This window comes from Desmodus rotundus, chromosome 2 (assembly GCF_022682495.2).
Source record: "Desmodus rotundus isolate HL8 chromosome 2, HLdesRot8A.1, whole genome shotgun sequence".
In the NCBI taxonomy this organism is placed as follows: Eukaryota; Metazoa; Chordata; class Mammalia; order Chiroptera; family Phyllostomidae; genus Desmodus; species Desmodus rotundus.
In genome coordinates this window covers 42,832,657-42,849,760 of record NC_071388.1, presented here as the reverse complement: position 1 = coordinate 42,849,760, position 17,104 = coordinate 42,832,657, and the positions used below count along the sequence as shown (strand labels likewise).

Below are 17,104 nucleotides of genomic sequence, written 5' to 3'. Positions count from 1 at the left end.
CAGCTCTTTACAGTTTACAGAAAATTTTGACTTACACAGGGCTTCATCTCATTTAACCCTCCCAACTACCCAAAGCAGCAAGACAAATTGGGTTATGCCCACTTTATGGGTAAGGACAATTTACTTGGGAGAGGTTGACTTGCCCAAGATGCCATTAGTGGTAGAGCTGGGCTAATCCCAGTGCATGACTTTTCCACTATACCATGTGTTTTTAGTCATTAATTTAACAAACAGCTTCACTGAACACCCAGGGTATCAGCCAATGCCAGATACTCCTACTCATTAGCTTGCTCCCCTGAGAATCTTGTCCAAATCCCCTACCTCCCACCTGTGCCCTATGCAATGATGAGTTTTAAGTGATGGAATGAACACACTCAACTATTGAGCAGGTCACACTAGGAGCTGAGCAGCAGGTAGTACAGCAGGAGTTAAGAGCTGCACTCTAGAACCAGACTGGCCAGAGTCCCATTCCTACCACCTGCTATGTCAACTTCCTGTTTTCTCCTTTATAAAGTGAGAATAATAGGGTTGTGAAGATTGACTGAGTTAGTGCAGATAAAGGACTTACAACAGTGTCTACTACACAGTAAGAGCTCAATAAATATTTACTGTCATTATTTCCTTAGTATTGTCACGAAAGGAAATGAGGAGAGGCCTAACAACAACAACAGAAGGTCCAGAAAAAGGAGTCCTTCCCCAGACAACTCCCTGCTGAGCCCTCCCTCATCTCCACCTGCACCATGTGGACCCCATGCCCTTTAGGACTGGATTTTGGTTATGGCCTTCATATTTCTTGCTCTCTCCAATGTCATTCTTTACTTTTCCTCAAATTATTTCCCCAAAATACTTATTTCTCAAGCATTTTTATTGAGCACCTGTCTACATCCTAGGCACTCTAGTAGATGCTGTCATGAGCGGCCCAGACCTCCCTTCAGGACTGAAGGACTTGCCGCCCTAGCTCCTGAGAGCGCTGATGGCAGAAAGTCCTCAGCTGCTAGCCCCTCTGGCGAAATTGCCTCCACTGAAAACTTCCTCTCAACTTCACATCCAGAATGTGGGGCTGATGGAGGCCTTCATGGCTGTTAAACTTCTCCCTCTGCTCAATCCTGGTGTTGGTCCCAGGAGCAGCTCCAATAAACATCTTGCACGCTGATCTCTTCACCTGTGGCAGGCACAGAAGACACACAGGTGAGTAAGCCATGGTCTGGCTTTTTAGGCCATCAAGGCAAAGTGGGATCTACAACTTTAACAATGGCAAGCAGCCCATAATGGGGGAAGCATAAAGTACAATAAAGCCTACCTGGAGGCAGGCGGGGTTGAGGGGAGTCCATCACTACTGATTCAGGGACTCCTTAGAGGCCCTTCAGCCAGGCTGTGAACCCAGCCTGGTAGGCTGCTTTGAGGCTGGCGCAGAACAGAGTTGCTGATGATGTCCAGGCTGTTTTTGGTTTGCACCTGTGGGTGGACCAGACCCAGACCTAGGGAATGGCTTTTACTAGAATGCTACATTCTAAAATGACAAACTACACCCTGGCTGGTGTGGCTCAGTGGATTGAGTGCCAGTCTGTGAACCAAGGGGTTACTGGTTCGATTCCAAGTCAGGGTACATGCCTGGGTTGCGGGACCAGATCCCCAATTGGGGGCTCACAAGAGGCAACCATAAAGATGTTTCTCTCCCGTGCTCCCTCCCTTCCCCTAAAAATAAATAAAACCTTTAAAAAATGACAAATTAGGCTGGGGCATGTTCGGCAAGGGTAAAAGGCATCTTCCCTATTTTGTTAATATTTGCCTGCAAACCCGTAAGAACTTTGCAAAATGTTGGCTATGTCCAATAAATCTCTAGACAGTAACAGCACACTGAAACCAACCATTCTGACTGGCATCTTTGAGTGCCTTGTAGACTGGTACAGAAGGACCCATGATGCCTCTACTGTCTCCCACTAGGGACCAGCCAGGGTGCCTGAGGTGGCCAGCAGGTCAGGGAGGTCAGGAAGTCAATGCAGATCCTGCGAACTGAGGACTTTTAACCTGGCCGGCTCCTTGGCTTTAAGGCCTGATGGCAGCAGGGCAGCTCCAGCATCTGCAGGTGCGGAAGGACCAGCTTCCCAAAGGCTGGGGTTAGATAGGCCCTCCACCACACAAAAGGGGTGGCTGCTGCAATGGGCACTCTGTAGTGATTGCGGGTGGCTTCCGACCCTCCCATGTCAGATTCCTCTCCTCTCTGCCCCATGCTTTCTGGAACGGAGCCGACATCGTCTGAATGTTCTCTCAAGACTGTTTTCTGACAAATCCCTTCCTCTAACCTCCAATAATTCCCCCTACACTTATTATAGTCTTTCTCAGCTGCTACAATTCATTCATCCTAATTTTCTGAATGCCTGCAGTGTAGGCCTATATTGTCATATATACAGGTTCTTTCCATAGAATCATGAAATGGGAAGCCAACCTGAAAGAGAGACCCTCTCTAGAGCCTGGAAGGGCCAGTCCCAGAGACTGGGAACTCACTTTCAGAAGGCAGCCTGAGCTATTCAGAAAGTTTTCCTTCCTTTGAGCCTAAATTTGTCTATCTCTGGAGTCACTCAGAGGACATTTACTTTCCCCACCATCCTCCTTCAAATCATAGACCGGTCACACAAGAATCACTTTGTGAGATGCTTTATATTATGTGCTTGTCAGCTAATCCTCAACATAATCCTACAAAGAAATCAAGCAAGAGGTGTTCAAAAAGGTTAAGTGATTTCTTATTCAGCTAATATTTTTTACTCTGGTGACCCTTTCTATCACCAGTAATGACACTGGGACTTGATCTTAGACCTATCTCCAATGCTCTTTGTACAAAGTCACCTACCTCTAAAAGAAGCAGATTCTGTGTCACAGAACCCTTTAGTTGTACTCCCACCAACTCTAAGGAGTTGGGAGAACTGATATCGGGATTCACAAGCTTGTGAAGAGTAAAGGGGCTGAGAGCCTGGCAAACTGGTAGACATAAATCACACACCAGATGGCCCCCAGCTGGCCCATCTGCAGGTCCGAGGTCGGCAGAAAGTGATAGGGGCCGTGAGAAGGCTCTTCAGAGTGTGAAAATGCACACAGTCACAGATGCAGCTGGAAGAACATCTCCTTTTGACTTCTGAAAGGGAGTGAGGGAGGCTGAGGAGGCAGGCCGGTTAGTGGCTCTTCTGCTGACTTCATCCATCCAACACTGCTTGTTCTGCGGCAAATCAAGAGCCTTCCTGCCTTTATTTTCCTTTACTCCAAAACACATCTCTCTCCCCCAGCTACTCACACCATAATAATCTCAGCAGCTGAGTTACAATTCCTTGGTTGAGCTTTGTGACTATAGTTCTCCAAGAAGCCAGCAGGACCCTTCTGCTGACTCTGGTTTCTCCACTATCATCAAGAGCAAAACAATGCCTCCATGTTAGAATTTTCTGCATAGCAATTTCATGTAGCATCTAGCCCTCAAAAAACAGTATTTATAAATCATATTATCTATTAAACCTTCTCCCTTGAAGACTGCTTAATTTGAAAACAAAGTGCTCTATTTCTTCCCATTAGATCATAGGGAATTTTCAATTCCCTACTTCCTAGGCCCCTCCTACATGGTTAGAGGAAAAATAAATGAAACCACTCATGCAAAACAGGGACAAAGACAGTTTCTCTTCAGCCCCTTCTGAAGGTCCGTATCAGAGATGTAGGGTGAACCTGGGCCAGAGACCACAGGAGAAAGCAGTTGACAAACCATGTGTAAAGCCACAGGATTACAGGATCAGTTCTCTCCCCCAAGCAGTGAGGCTGAGATGGCAGAATCCAAGACCCCTTCAGCTGGGGCTCAGCCCAGACTATAGGGACCAGCATCACAGTAATGTAACATACTGCCCTTCATTCCAACAACACAGACCACTGCAAGATCAGGCAGGTGACCTCCCAACCCCAGTGGCTTACTGATGTCTCCTTCCAGGGACAAGCCTGGTGATGCCACAAGTTCCTCCTTGTGACTGATATAGGTGTCATAGGGAAATGTCAAATCAGAGAGCCCACACTCCTTAACACACCGCAGCCCAACCAGGGAATAGCAGAGATGACACAAGAAGATTTAATTTACACAGCAGCCACTTGGGGCCCAGTCAGAGCTGGGGCAGTGGGGAATCTATAACCCCAGAGGGCACTCCCCACCCCTCCCACTTAGAAGGCCAGTCCTCACAGACCCTTAGATGGGGCTCCCTGGATTGTACAGAGGATGCTCCAGTCAAAAGGAGAGATTTGGGGATAAGGCTGTCCCCCAAGTCAGGGGAGGTCCATGGCCTGGAGATGGTTGCCTACATGGTGGCCCAGGGGTCTGAGAGACCAGTCCATGTCCTGGGCAGTCCTCAGCCTACTGGGCCTAGAGAAAGCCCTCACGGCGGAACTGTTCCTGAAGAAGGGCACGGTATTGGTCAAAGCCCCCCTCGACCCGGGTGACGCCACCTCCTTCGCACACCCACAACTCCCGGCACACCAGCCTGATGAAGCGCTCATTGTGGGACACCAGAATCACGCCACCCTGAAAGATAGGAGACCAGAGGCACTCAGGGGGAAAGGCCCTAAGGGGCACTGAAGTCCGGGGAGGAGTGAGCAGGATGAAGGCACACTGACCCTGAAATTGTTGAGAGCGCGGCCCAGAGCCTCAATTGTCTCCATATCCAGGTGGTTTGTAGGTTCATCCAGAATGTAGAAGTTGGGGCTGGAAGGCAGAACGCAGCAAGGCAGGCAGTTATGGGGGGTGGGAGAAACATGAACTCCTCTGATACAAGGATAAGAGAATCATTTTCTACTAGAACCTTTAGAAAATGCGTCCTTACCACAGCATGGTCATCTGAGCAAAGGCTACCCGGCTCTTCTGGCCCCCAGACAAGCTGGCAACAGGGCGCACAGCCAGTTCTCCAGAGATGCCATACCGGCCCAGCTGGTGACGGTACTCCTCCTCAGGACGTCCTGGAATAGGCCCCATTCCATCATGGCCCGACTCCCTCCCTTCCCCAACTCCAAATGCCCATGTCCTTATACCTAGACTTGGGTGGGCTGCTCAGCACCTCCCTAAGGTAGGCCTAATTGTAGGTGGCAGCCCTGGCCCTCCTTCCTCAACTCCAATCCCTAACACACCAGGAAACTTGCGTGACAGCAGTTCCACAGCACTGACATTCAGGTCCAGCTGTTCCACGTGGTGTTGGCTAAAGTAGCCAATCTTCAGATTCCTGCAAGGAGAAATAAAGGCGGAAGAGGGGATGAAAGGTAATGACCATAAAGAATGTAACTACAAGTGTGTGACTAGTTAGAGTGGAGGTGGGGGCCCTACCTGTGAGCGTGTCTAATGCCCCGAATAGGCGTTAGGTCCCCCATAAGCAGCTTCAGCATGGTAGACTTCCCAGCCCCATTCTCCCCAACCTATAAGAAACATGAGAACTTTAAAGAGTGTACATGTATGGGACACAGAAGACATGGAAATAAGAACTGGACTCAGGTAGTCCCAATGACTTTCTCAACAACTAAAATATTTTTAAGAAACTAAACAGCCCTGGCTGGTGTGTCTCAGTGGATTAAGCACCAGCCCGCAAATCAAAAGGTCACTGGTTCGATTCCCTGTAAGGGCAAATGCCTGGGTTGCAGGTCAGGTCCCCAACTGGGAGGCATGCAAGAGGCAACCGAATGATGTTTCTCTCAAATGCAGATGTTTCTTTCTAAAAATAAATAAATATAATCTTGAAAAAAAAAAAAAACTAAATAAAAAAAAATGTAGTAAGATGTAAACAGAATCTAATACCTGACTACCTACTAAGTGCTAGTAACTTAATCCTTTCAATAACCAAGTGAGGTAGATGCTATCACCATGTTAAATATGAGCAAACTGTTTAGTAATGAAGCTAGGAAATGGCAGTCAGGATCTGAAGTGTGACCCTGAAGCCTGTGCTTTCTCCCCTATGCTCCATGGTTTGAAAAAACTGAGAGCTGAGACCAGTAAGATAAAATATTGCTCTAAGTATTCATAAAGTACCACACGGCAGGCTTCCACTCTGTAGGGCAGCCCTGTGAGGCTGGAAGGTGGGGACAGTATAAGCATAGCAAAATCCTTGGCTCAGGCCCTGATGCTGCTGCAGTGTAGCCTCTTCCCACCATAGCCCAAGGACCTGGGCTAATCCACAGCACGTATTACAGGGGGAGGGAAAAGAGTTTCAGCTCATGGAACAGAAAAACAGCAACCATACCACACAGATGCGGGACTCAAGATCAGCAGAGACGGAGAGACGGCTGAAGATGACATGTTTAGGTTCATAGTAGAAATCCACCTCATCTAGTTGCAGAATTGGTGGCGAGAACTTCTCAAACCCATCGGGGAACCTGCGGGAGAGGAGTTGGGGGTGAAGAGCACTGGAGTGGCCAGAAACAAGCACTTCCCACCAGCCCCTTGGCCCAGTACTCACTTCATCACCACTTCCGACTCCTTGTCCACAGGCTTCAGCTCTGGCCTGAGGAAAAAGGGGGCATTCTAATGATTTCTATTTATTCTATCACAAGTAATATACATTCAGAGAAAACCGAGAGAAAGCTTGTACTCCCACCACCCAGGTAACATTCTTATTTTTAAGTATAGTCACACACTGTATAACAACATTTTGGTCAATGAGGCTGCACATATAACCTTGTCCCATAAGGTTATAATGGAGCTGAAAATTCCGTAGCCTAGTGACACCATAGCCAGGTCGTACCAGTATAGCACTATGTATTACTCAGGTGTTTGTGGTGATGCTGGTGTAAATAAACCTACTGCACTCCCAGTTGTGTAAAGTACAGCATATCTAATTACGTACAGCACAATACTTGGTAACGATCATAACCCACTATCTTACTGGTTTATCTATTATATTGTACTTTTTGCCATTATTTGAGAATGTATTCTTTCTACTTATGAAAAAAGTTCGCTGTAAAACAGTACGCTGTTTCAACAGCAGCAGCTTCATACATCTTGTGCTTATTGCATCTCGTGACTGCATTATTTTCTCTTGTGCTTAATCTCATGTTTTATGAAACACAAATATTTACCATTGTGTTACAATTGTCTGCAGTATTCAGCACAGTAACATGTCGTACAGACTTGTAGGCTAGGAGCAGTAGGCTATATACCACACGGCCTAGGTGTGTAGTAGGCTGTACCATCTAGGTTTGTGTAAGTGCACGCTATGACGTTCACACAATGACAAAATTGCCCCACGGTGTATTTCTCAGCATGTATCTGGTTAAGTAGCACATGACTGTACGTTCTTCTAGTTCACTATACACTGAAAAAATAGGATTATGCTTTTTGCAGCTTTTTGCCCTAGTTAACACATTGTGATGTATGTTTCAGTGTCACAAAATGATTTTAGGCTCTCCTACCACCAGCACTTCTGGAAAGGCTGCTTCAGTATTACACTTTCAATGCTCACCATCCATAGTCAATAAGGAATTCAAATCAAAACCACAATGAGATAACACCCACTAGGATGGCTAAAATTAAAAAGACAGATAATAAATGTGGACAAGGGTATAGAGAAATCAGAACCCCCACACAGTGTTGTAGGAACGTAAAACAGTACAGCTGCTTTAGAAAACAGTTTGGCAGTTCCTCAAAAAGTTAAACATAGAATTACCACGTAATCTAGCAATTCCACTCTTAAGTATGTACCCGAGAGAATTAGAAACATGTTCACCCAATAACTTGTATGCAAATATTCATAGCAGCACTATTCATAAGGGCTAAAGAAAGTCTAAATGTCCATCAATTGATGAATCAATAAACATATTATCTGGCCATAAAAAGGAATGAAGACTTCTGGTCAAGATGGCAGCACAGGTAAACAAGGCTCACCTCTTTGCACAACTACATCAAAATCACAACTAAAATATAAAACAACCATCACTTAGGAACCTTTAGAAATAGAGCTGAATGGAAGTCTTGACAACTATGGAATTAAAGAAACCACATCCATTCAGACTGGTAGGAGGGGCACAAACTTGGAACAGGCTGGTCCCTCACCCACATGTAAAGGATAAAAATTCTGGAGGGATATGTTGGGAGCAATGAGTCACAGCCTAAGGCCAGGCCCCCAAGCCCACCGTTCCAGGGTTAGGAAGATAAGTCCCCACAACTTCTGACTGTAAAAACCAGTGGGGATTGAGTCGGTGGAAGAAACTGCTAAAGCCCCAAGCAGTTCCTCTTGAAGAGTCTACACATGGACCCACCTACTCAGACTTACTCTGAGCTCTAGCACTGGGGTAGCAGCTTGAAAGGCACCAGTGATATATAGAGAGAAACCGAAGTGTCTGCATCAAGGCAAACAGCGGCCATTGTCCCTTTTCTAAACCCTCCCCTGACCGAGTAGGCAAGCTGGTACATTATCTAAGACTCCATCAACCTGGCTAACACTGTTTGATGCTCCTTGGAGATCCCTAGAGACTCTGCCCCACCCAAGCTACTTTTGGACCCAAGCTACCTTTCCTTATAAATAGCTCGTCTTGACTAATAGCTTCACAATTTCCTAAATCCTCTTAAACAAGCAACAGTTGGCTTCCGTGAGCCCCAGGCTAGGCACTAGCAGCAGCTAGATTCATAGCTTGGCTTCACCTGGGAATCTCCAAGCCAGCACAAGTAGCAGCCATCTTAGGTTGCTTTATAGCTCATGCAGGTGGGTTCCAGGCAAAACACAGATCGGGGCTGACCTTGGCCTGTACCACCTGGAAAACCCCAGGGCCAGCCTACCCAGTGGAGAGCTATAGACCACAATGAAGCACCCCACCCTGCCCCTACAGCTGATCCTCTTTGGAGAGTGGAGGTTGGTGGTCAGTGGTCATAGCCAATCCTTGCAGCTGACTGACCTAGGTAAATCCCTCCCATTGATCTGCCAGCAGCAACCAAGGCTCAACTACAAGAAGAGGGTGTACTCAGCCCACACAAAGGGCGCACCTTGAGTAGCCAGCTTGGGTGATAGGGGAGGCTGTGTCACTGGACCCGGCAGGACACCTACTACATTAGGCCACACTACCAAGACACGGAGTCAAAGCAGCTCTACCTAATACACAGAAACAAACACAGGGAGGCTGCCAAAATGAAGAGACAAAGAAACATGGCCCAAATGAAAGAATAGATCAAAACTCCAGAAAAGTAACTTAACGAAATAGAGATAAGATCTATCAGATGCTGAGTTCAAAACACTGGTTATAAGGATGCTCAAGGAACTTAGCAGGGCCTCAACAGCATAAAGATCCAGTCAGAAATGAAGGATATGCTAATTGAAATAACAAACAATTTTCAGCGAATCAACAGTAGAGTGGATGAAGCCGAGAATCAAATCAATGATTTGGAACATAAGGGAGCAAAAAACAACCGATCAGAACAACAAGAGGAAAAAAGAATCCAAAAAAATGAGGATAGTATAAACAGCTCTGGGACAACTTCAAGAGGTCCAAAAGTCATGTCATAGGGGTGCCAGAAGGAGAAGAGAAAGAGCAATACATTGGGAATCTATTTGAAAAAATAATAAAGGAAACTTCCCTAATTTGGTGAAGGAAATAGACATGCAAGTCCTGGAAGCACAAATAATCCCAAACATGATGGATGCAAAAAGGCCCACTCCTAGATACATCATAATTAAAATGCCAAAGTTTAAAGATAATAAAGACAGAATCTTAAAAGCAGTGAGAAAAGAACTTAGTTACCTACAGGGGAGTTCCCATAAGCCTGTCAGCTGATTTGTCAAAGGAAACTTTGCAGGCTAGAAGGGATTGGCAAGAAATATTCAGACTTGAGGGGAGGAACCAAGATGGCGGCGTAGGTAGACACACTGCGCCTCCTCGCACAACCTGAACTGACAGAGAATCAAACAGCAAGGGGGACTGACACCAAGGAAATAGAAAATAAACACATCCAGACTGGTAGGAGGGGCAGAGACGGGCACTGGGGTGGAGAGGACTCGCATGGCTGTGGCAGGACTGAGACTGGCGGAGTGTGGGACAAATGGCGCAGGCAGTCTGAGCACTAGCAGACCCTGCGGCCCCACATTTGCACAGATAAACCCAGAGGGCCGGACTCAGAGTGGTGGAGAACGGGGCAGGCAGAGCAGCGGGTAGCACCCTGCGGCACCACATTCGCCCACAGATAAACCGGACAAAGGGAGGGCAGCGAAGCAGACCGCGCAACCCAGGGCTCCAGCTCGGGGAAATAAAGCCTCAAACCTCTGAAAGCGCCCCTGGGGGTTGGGGCGGCAGGAGAGACTCCCAGCCTCACAGGAGAGGTCGTTGGAGAGACCCACAGGGGCCTAGGACGTGCACAGGCCCACTTACTCGGGAACCAGCACCAGAGTGGCCCAGTTTGATTGTGGGTATCGGAGTGAAAGATTGAAATCCGGAGGAGAGTGAGGCAGGCGCCATTGCTCCCACTCGGCCCCTCCGCCACGTACAGCGTCACAGCGCAGCCACCAGCATTACCCCGCCCCGGTGAACACCTAAGGCTCCGCCCCTTAAAGTAACAGACGTGCCAAGACAAACAAACAAACAAACAAAAATGGCCCAAATGACAGAACACTTCAAAGCTCCAGAAAAAATACAATTAAGCGACGAAGAGATAGCCAACCTATCGGATGCACAGTTCAAAGCACTGGTTATCAATATGCTCACAGACTTGGTTGAATCTGTTCGAAAAACAGATGAAAAAATGAAGCCTATGCTAAGAGAAACAAAGGAAAGTGTACAGGGAACCAATAGTTATGAGAAGGAAACTGGGACTCAAATCAATGGTATGGACCAGAAGGAAGAAACAAACATCCAACCAGAAAAGAATGAAGAAACAAGAACTTGGAAAAATGAGGAGAGGCTTAGGAACCTCCAGGACACCTTGAAATGTTCCAACATCCGAATTATAGGGGTGCCAGAAGGAGAAGAGGAAGAACAAAAAATTGAAAACTTATTTGAACAAATAATGGAGAACTTCCCCAATCTGGCAAAGGAAATAGACTTCCGGGAAGTCCAGGAAGCTCAGAGAGTCCCAAAGAAGCTGGACCCAAAGAGGAACACACCAAGGCACATCATAATTACATTACCCAAGATTAAACGCAAGGACCTACATCCAAGATTACTGTATCCAGCAAAGCTATCATTTAGAATGGAAGGGCAGATAAAGTGCTTCTCAGATAAGGTCAAGTTAAAGAAGCTCATCATCACCAAGCCCTTATTATATGAAATGTTAAAGGGAGTTACCTAAGAAAAAGAAGATCAAAAATAGGAACAGTAAAAATGACAGCAAACTCACAGTTATTAACGGCCACACATAAAACAAAAACGAGAGCAAACTAGGCAAACAACTAGAACATGAGGGTTGTCAATAAGGGAGTGGGAGGGGGAGAGGGGGGTAAAGGTACAGAGAATAAGTAGCATAGATGATAGGTGGAAAATAGACAGGGGGAGGGTAAAAATAGTGTAGGAAATGTAGAAGCCAAAGAACTTATAAGTATGACCCATGGACATGAACTATGGGGGGGAATGTGGGAGGGAGGGGGGTGGGCAGGATGGAGTGGAGTGGGGGGGGAATGGGACAACTGTAATAGCATAATCAATAAATATATTAAAAAAAAAAAAGAAAAAGAAAAAGGAAAAAAAAAAAAAAGAAATATTCAGACTTGAAAACCAGGGACCCCTACAGCCAAGATTGCTTTACCCAGCAAAGCTATCGATTAGCATCAAAGTGCAGATAGAGCTTCCCAGACAAGAAAAAACTAAAGGAGTTCATCCTCTCCAAACCACTATTATATGAACTGTTAAAGGGACTTATTGGAAAAAGGAGATCAAAACTATGAATAAAATGACAAAAAATACATATCAACAGTTGAATCTAAAAAACAAGCTAAGCAAACAAAAAGAACAGAGACAGAATCATGGATATGGAGAGCATTTTAATGGCTGCCACATGGGACGGTGGTGTGGGGAAATGGATGAAGAGGTGAGGGGACTAAGAAGTACAAACAGGCAGTCACAGAACAGTCATGGGGATGTACAGTGCACTACAGGAAATGGAGAAGCCAAAGAACTTATAGGCATGACCCATGGGCATGACAATGGTGGGAGGATTGCTTGAGGGAGTGGTGGGTGCTGGGTGGAGGAGGGCAAAGGGGGGAAAAAAGTCAGGACACCTGTAATAGCATAATCAATAAAATATAATTTAAAAAATAAATAAAATGCCAGGTTTCGCTCAGAAAACAAAACAACAAATAAAGGGAATGAAGTACTGATATGTGCTACAACATAGGAGACCCTCGAAAACATTATGCTAAGCAAAAGAAGCCAGACACAAAGATTACATTGTATGATCCCTATATATTAAATGTTCAGCATAAGCAAATACATACAGACAGGAAGTAGATTAGTGTTTGCCTAAGCCTGGGGCAATATTAACTCTGAGAGCAGTATAAAACATTCTACTTTCCTGCAGGAGAGCAAGTTATAGTTGGTTTCTAGAAAGGGGGAGGCCTAGAATGGAAAGGCAAGGAGTGGCCTACAAAATAAGGCAAGAAATTAAGAGAACAGGAGTCAGGCCCCGGTCACAGACACTGTACTCACAGCTTCTCCAGCATCTTGAGTTTACTCTGCACTTGAGAGGCTCTGTTGGCATTGTAGCGAAACCGGTCAATGAAAACCTGTGGATAGATGAATGCAGGCATTCCTCAGGCTCCCTCACTCCAACTCTAACACCCATGGGATGGGGGCCCTCAGCCCTGCCTGCTTCCACACCTGGATATGCTGGCGATACTGCTGCTGTGCCTCATATTCACGCTGCTGGTTGAGTAGCCGCTCCTGCTTGCTCTTGATAAAGGTCTCAAAGTCTCCCCGGTAACCATCTAGCCGCTGGCTGTGCAGGTGGATGATGTCTGTGGCTATGGCATTCAGGAAGTTTCGGTCGTGGGAGACAACCAGAATTGTGGAGGGCCATGTCTGAGGGGTCATAGGACAGCATGCCCAGTTTGGGAGGGCAGTCAGCTCCCAGCCCCCAGGTGTCTTGGAGGCAGACTTTCCCCAGACCTACTCCAGCACCTGTAGGCACTCACCTGCAAGTAATTCTCCAGCCATAAGATGGCCCTTACATCCAGCATGTTTGTGGGTTCTGGAAAAGTGAACACATTTGGGATTGAAGGACTGGAGCACTAGAAACATGAGTGTTACCACCTTTCCCACTTTCACACTCACCATCTAACAGCAGAAGATCTGGCCTATGGAAAAGAAGAATGCAAGGCTTGAAGTTTTAGGTCAAAGACTTACTGCTGCCTCCCAAGAGCCAAAGTCCATCCTCCATAGTGTGCATAAATAGGCCCAGAAGACTCACCTGGCAAACAGGGCCCGGGCAAGGGCCAGTCTCATCCTCCAGCCACCTGAGAACTCCCTGGAGATAGACAGAGCCACATCAGAGGTGGGTCTCACCAGCAGAGGCAGAGCCAACAGTATTCAGAGTCAAGAATGGCAAGGGTCACTCACCGGGTGGGCTGCTGCTGCATTTTAGGGGTAAAGCCCAGTCCAGCAAGAATGACTGAAGCCCTAGAAGTGAAGTCGAAGAACCCGGTTGGAATAGGTAACAGAAGGGAAAAGTGAAAGGTGAAGAAAGGGGGAATTTCAAATACCTGGCAGGTGCCTTGTCAGCCTCAATCTCTTCCAATTTGGCATAGATTTCCGCCAGCTGTGCAGCTTCTGAGCCTTCAGCCCTGGGGTGGGAATGGGGGAGAGAGTAATCAGCCTGAGTGGGGGCAAACCAAGAGGATGTCCTGTACTCCCTGCAGTTTGAAAGAAGACCACTGGCTGACTTGTTGCTGGGACAAGAACAGAGTATTGGAAGAACCTGCTTACAGCACTGAGGGCCTTAGGCACTGTGGAAGGAACAAGGGCTTGAGAGCCTCTCAGTGCTAAGTCCTACGCTCTGCTGCTCACTGGGATGAACATGCAAACTAGGGATTGTGATAGTATGGCAGGCACTGTGTGAAGGACAGCTGCTGCTAGTTTTTCCCCAGCCCAGTGCTTTCACCTGCCAGCAGCAATCTGGGCACTGAGCTCTCGCTCTCGCTGCAGGAGGTCTTTTCGCACTGTGTCACTCTCCAGCACACTCTGCAGGGCAGGGGTGTCATCTCCAGCAACCTCCTGCTCTACGTACAGCAGGGAAATATGCGCTGGAACCCGCAGGCTCCGGGTGGCCAGCATCTTCAGCAGTGTTGTCTTCCCAAGCCCATTCCGACCCACCAGCCCATAGCGGCGACCCCATGCCAGGTTCACATCTGCACCAGCCAGCAGTACCCTGCAAGGGCAGCAGGAAGAAGACAAAGGGGTGCTTTAGACATACGTGTACTGCAAGTTTAACAACGGAAATCTAACATTTTTAGCCCCATTTCATCTATCCAAATTCTCCTTCAATTGGAAAAAGAAAGCCATCACACACACACCCACTGCCATTCCCTTACCTATCGCCAAAAGACACGTCAAAGTTCTCAATTCGCACATCGTAGGATTTATTCTTGCCAGATGATTCCAACCGACTCTCCTTTCTGCTGCCTGCTTGGCTGGCTGATGCTTCTTCCAACACTCTTTTAAATGAAGAAAGGAATGGCTTTTGGCACTCCTGACCACCCTTCCATCCCTGTGGAGACTGCTTGCTCTCTTAACCCTTCATGCTAAACTCACAGAGGGTTGCTGGTCTTGAGTGTGTCCTTCTCTGAGCGTTTCTCCTGCTTTGCCTTTAGTCGGGCCTCAGCTTTCTCTAGCTTCTTTGCATTCACTGTCTAAGGGTCCAAACAAAACCATTTTCACCTTAGGGTGTAGGCTCAGAAAGGAAACCCTCAGAGAGAGCACCTCAAGTTAACCCTCTTGATTTACCTACCCCTGATGACAAAAAAAGACATTATCAGAATACCCCAGAAAAATAATGAAGTATTCAGAGACAGTCAACTCCTATTCCCACCATAAACAGCCCCCTCCCGTTCTTCCTTTTCCTCACCGAGGACTGTTCCCTCTTCAGTAGTCCTGGAAGGTTGGTGCCACAGTCTGTAGGCAATAAGAAAAGCAGTCACCTTCCCCCTGAGGGAAGGGAAACTAATATTTTGAGTAACCAATATAAACCAGACAGATGTTTCCAGGAAAGCTTTACAATACTGAACCTTAACAATACTGAATATAGATAGCCATCCTCCTCCCCACACTTAAAAAACTAGTTCAGAAAAAGGATACAAAGCTGGGGCAAATAAGCAATTCTTACAAGAGCATGCAGTTGGTCAGTAAGTCACAAAATAGGGTGGGGGACCCACGTTTGTCCAGCCCCAAAGCCCATATGCTTCCTACCATTGCCAAAGCTTGGAGAACCCTCCAACTCTACTCCCTTCATCAATGGGCTCTTTGGCCTTCAATAAAGACAACAACTACCTTCTACAATCTGGTCCTATAGAAAAGAGGTACCAGGACTTCTGAGCTACAGGAGGAGGTGGCTGGGGCCCGGAGGCTGAGAAAAAGGAGAGAGTAGCTGTTCAATTTCCCCTCACTCTCACCGTAGTTCTCCGTTATCTTTGACAACTGGATGGGGGCGTCTAGCAGCACTTGGCTGTTTCCCTGGCTCTGTGGCTCAGCCCTTGACGGTAGGGACGGAAAGGGCAGAGTGAGGAGTTGAAGGAAAAGCTCTATGGCCATCAAACTTCTTCCCTCACCCCCACCCCCGCCCCGTCTCTCGACTGTCCTCCCTCCCATCTCCACCCACAAATCCTCGCCGACCACCCACGTACAGGCGCAGAGTGTTGTACATGCGCTGACACACGGCTCTGATGCTCGCGTCATCTTTGCTGTCCCCGGACACCTCCTGCAACAGTTCCCCCACAGCTTCCACCAGGTCATCCACAGACTCGAAGTCCGCGCTGCCGCTGTGCAAGACGCCTGGGCCAGGCGTGCCAGGTTAAGTTAAATACCGTGTAGAATGAACATACAAGGAGTTTAGCACCGGAACCATGACTCCAGTCCGGGCTCCAGACCCAACGCGCCCTCGGGAGAAGAGGTCACACAGAGGAGAGGCCTAGCAGCAGCCCCGGCACTGCCCTCCCTTAATCTTTCCCACCCGACTTCCACTTCGGCCTGCCCAGCGTGTTGATTTGGTTGGGCTTACCCGTCACGTAGTCGAAGACCTGTCCGTCAATTTCGGGAAACTCGCTCCGCAGGATTTCAGCACAAGTCGCCATGTTCCAGTCAGGCTCCCTTCCGCACAGTCGCGATGAGATCCCGGACAAGACCCGCCCCCTGCCCTTCCCCCGAAAGCGCGACCCCAGTTTCAAGACGCATGCGTAGTGGAGACGTAAGAAAGGCGCGGAGTGAGCTTTACCCAGTGGGCGGGGTCATGGGGCGAGGAACCGTGCGCACGCATGCCTCAGAATCTACACCAGGGCTCTTCTGTGCTTGCGCAACGCCTTTTCCGCTGAAAAATTAGCCACACGTGCGGGCCTCGCTGCTTTTAGGGAGGTGGAAATGACAGAGGCTGGCAGGGTGAGTGGGAAGTCGGACGCCTAAGGTCCAGCGGGTGGGAACTTCCCGAAAGACAGAAGGTTGATAAAGCACATTGGCCTTACTGGTGTGGGCGCCCAGCAGGGTCCATTCTGGAGCCAGCCTGAGATCTTTGCTGATTCACGCTCGTCCCTGAACTCTCAGAAGTCCCTTGCGCAGTTCTGTGCAGCCGCGGAGACTATTATGATTCCCAGATTTTATGGGCTTCTTGTCTCAGATTGGTAGCCCACCCGCCCCCTCCAACTCAGTCCAAACTGCCTATTCACTTGCACCACTCAGGGCGCAGCCTCACTCACCGTCAAAGCGCAAGAAAACCACCAGATCGACAACATGGCCTGTTGAAATTCTTTCGTTATTTATTCCCTACCTACACCCAAAACAGACTTCTCTACACCCTGAATCTCAGTAAGTGACTCTAAGGCTACTTTTCACTGACCCTCTCAAAAGTTGATGCTACTGCTGCTTTACAATCAACGGGAACACTCTTCCAAGCCCGCTCTAAAACTGTCACCTAAAATTACATTATTCA

At 47.7% G+C, this 17,104-nt stretch overlaps 1 protein-coding gene across 2 annotated transcripts; it reads right to left on the bottom strand.

Annotated features, from left to right (window-relative positions):
* Positions 1-847: 847 nt before the first annotated feature.
* On the bottom strand, positions 848-16,360 carry ABCF3 (ATP binding cassette subfamily F member 3). Of its 2 annotated transcripts, XM_024564111.3 has the most exons (21): positions 16,184-16,360; positions 15,810-15,957; positions 15,579-15,658; positions 15,035-15,081; positions 14,722-14,819; positions 14,502-14,624; positions 14,072-14,338; positions 13,674-13,754; positions 13,531-13,590; positions 13,382-13,438; positions 13,246-13,268; positions 13,107-13,162; positions 12,793-12,993; positions 12,622-12,698; positions 6,459-6,503; positions 6,243-6,375; positions 5,336-5,424; positions 5,143-5,234; positions 4,842-4,974; positions 4,636-4,723; positions 848-4,543 (listed from the first exon to the last, which is right to left on the bottom strand). In XM_024564111.3, exons 1-21 carry the CDS (start codon positions 16,254-16,256, stop codon positions 4,385-4,387), a joined length of 2,130 nt encoding a protein of 709 aa, XP_024419879.1. In that variant the 5' UTR covers positions 16,257-16,360; the 3' UTR covers positions 848-4,384. The 2 variants fall into 2 exon arrangements, with proteins under 2 accessions (XP_024419879.1, XP_024419893.1); XM_024564125.3 differs by lacking the exons at positions 14,502-14,624; positions 14,722-14,819; positions 15,035-15,081; ... (1 more) ...; positions 15,810-15,957; positions 16,184-16,360 and having other exon boundaries at positions 14,059-14,306.
* Between the last annotated feature and the right edge of the window lie 744 nt (positions 16,361-17,104).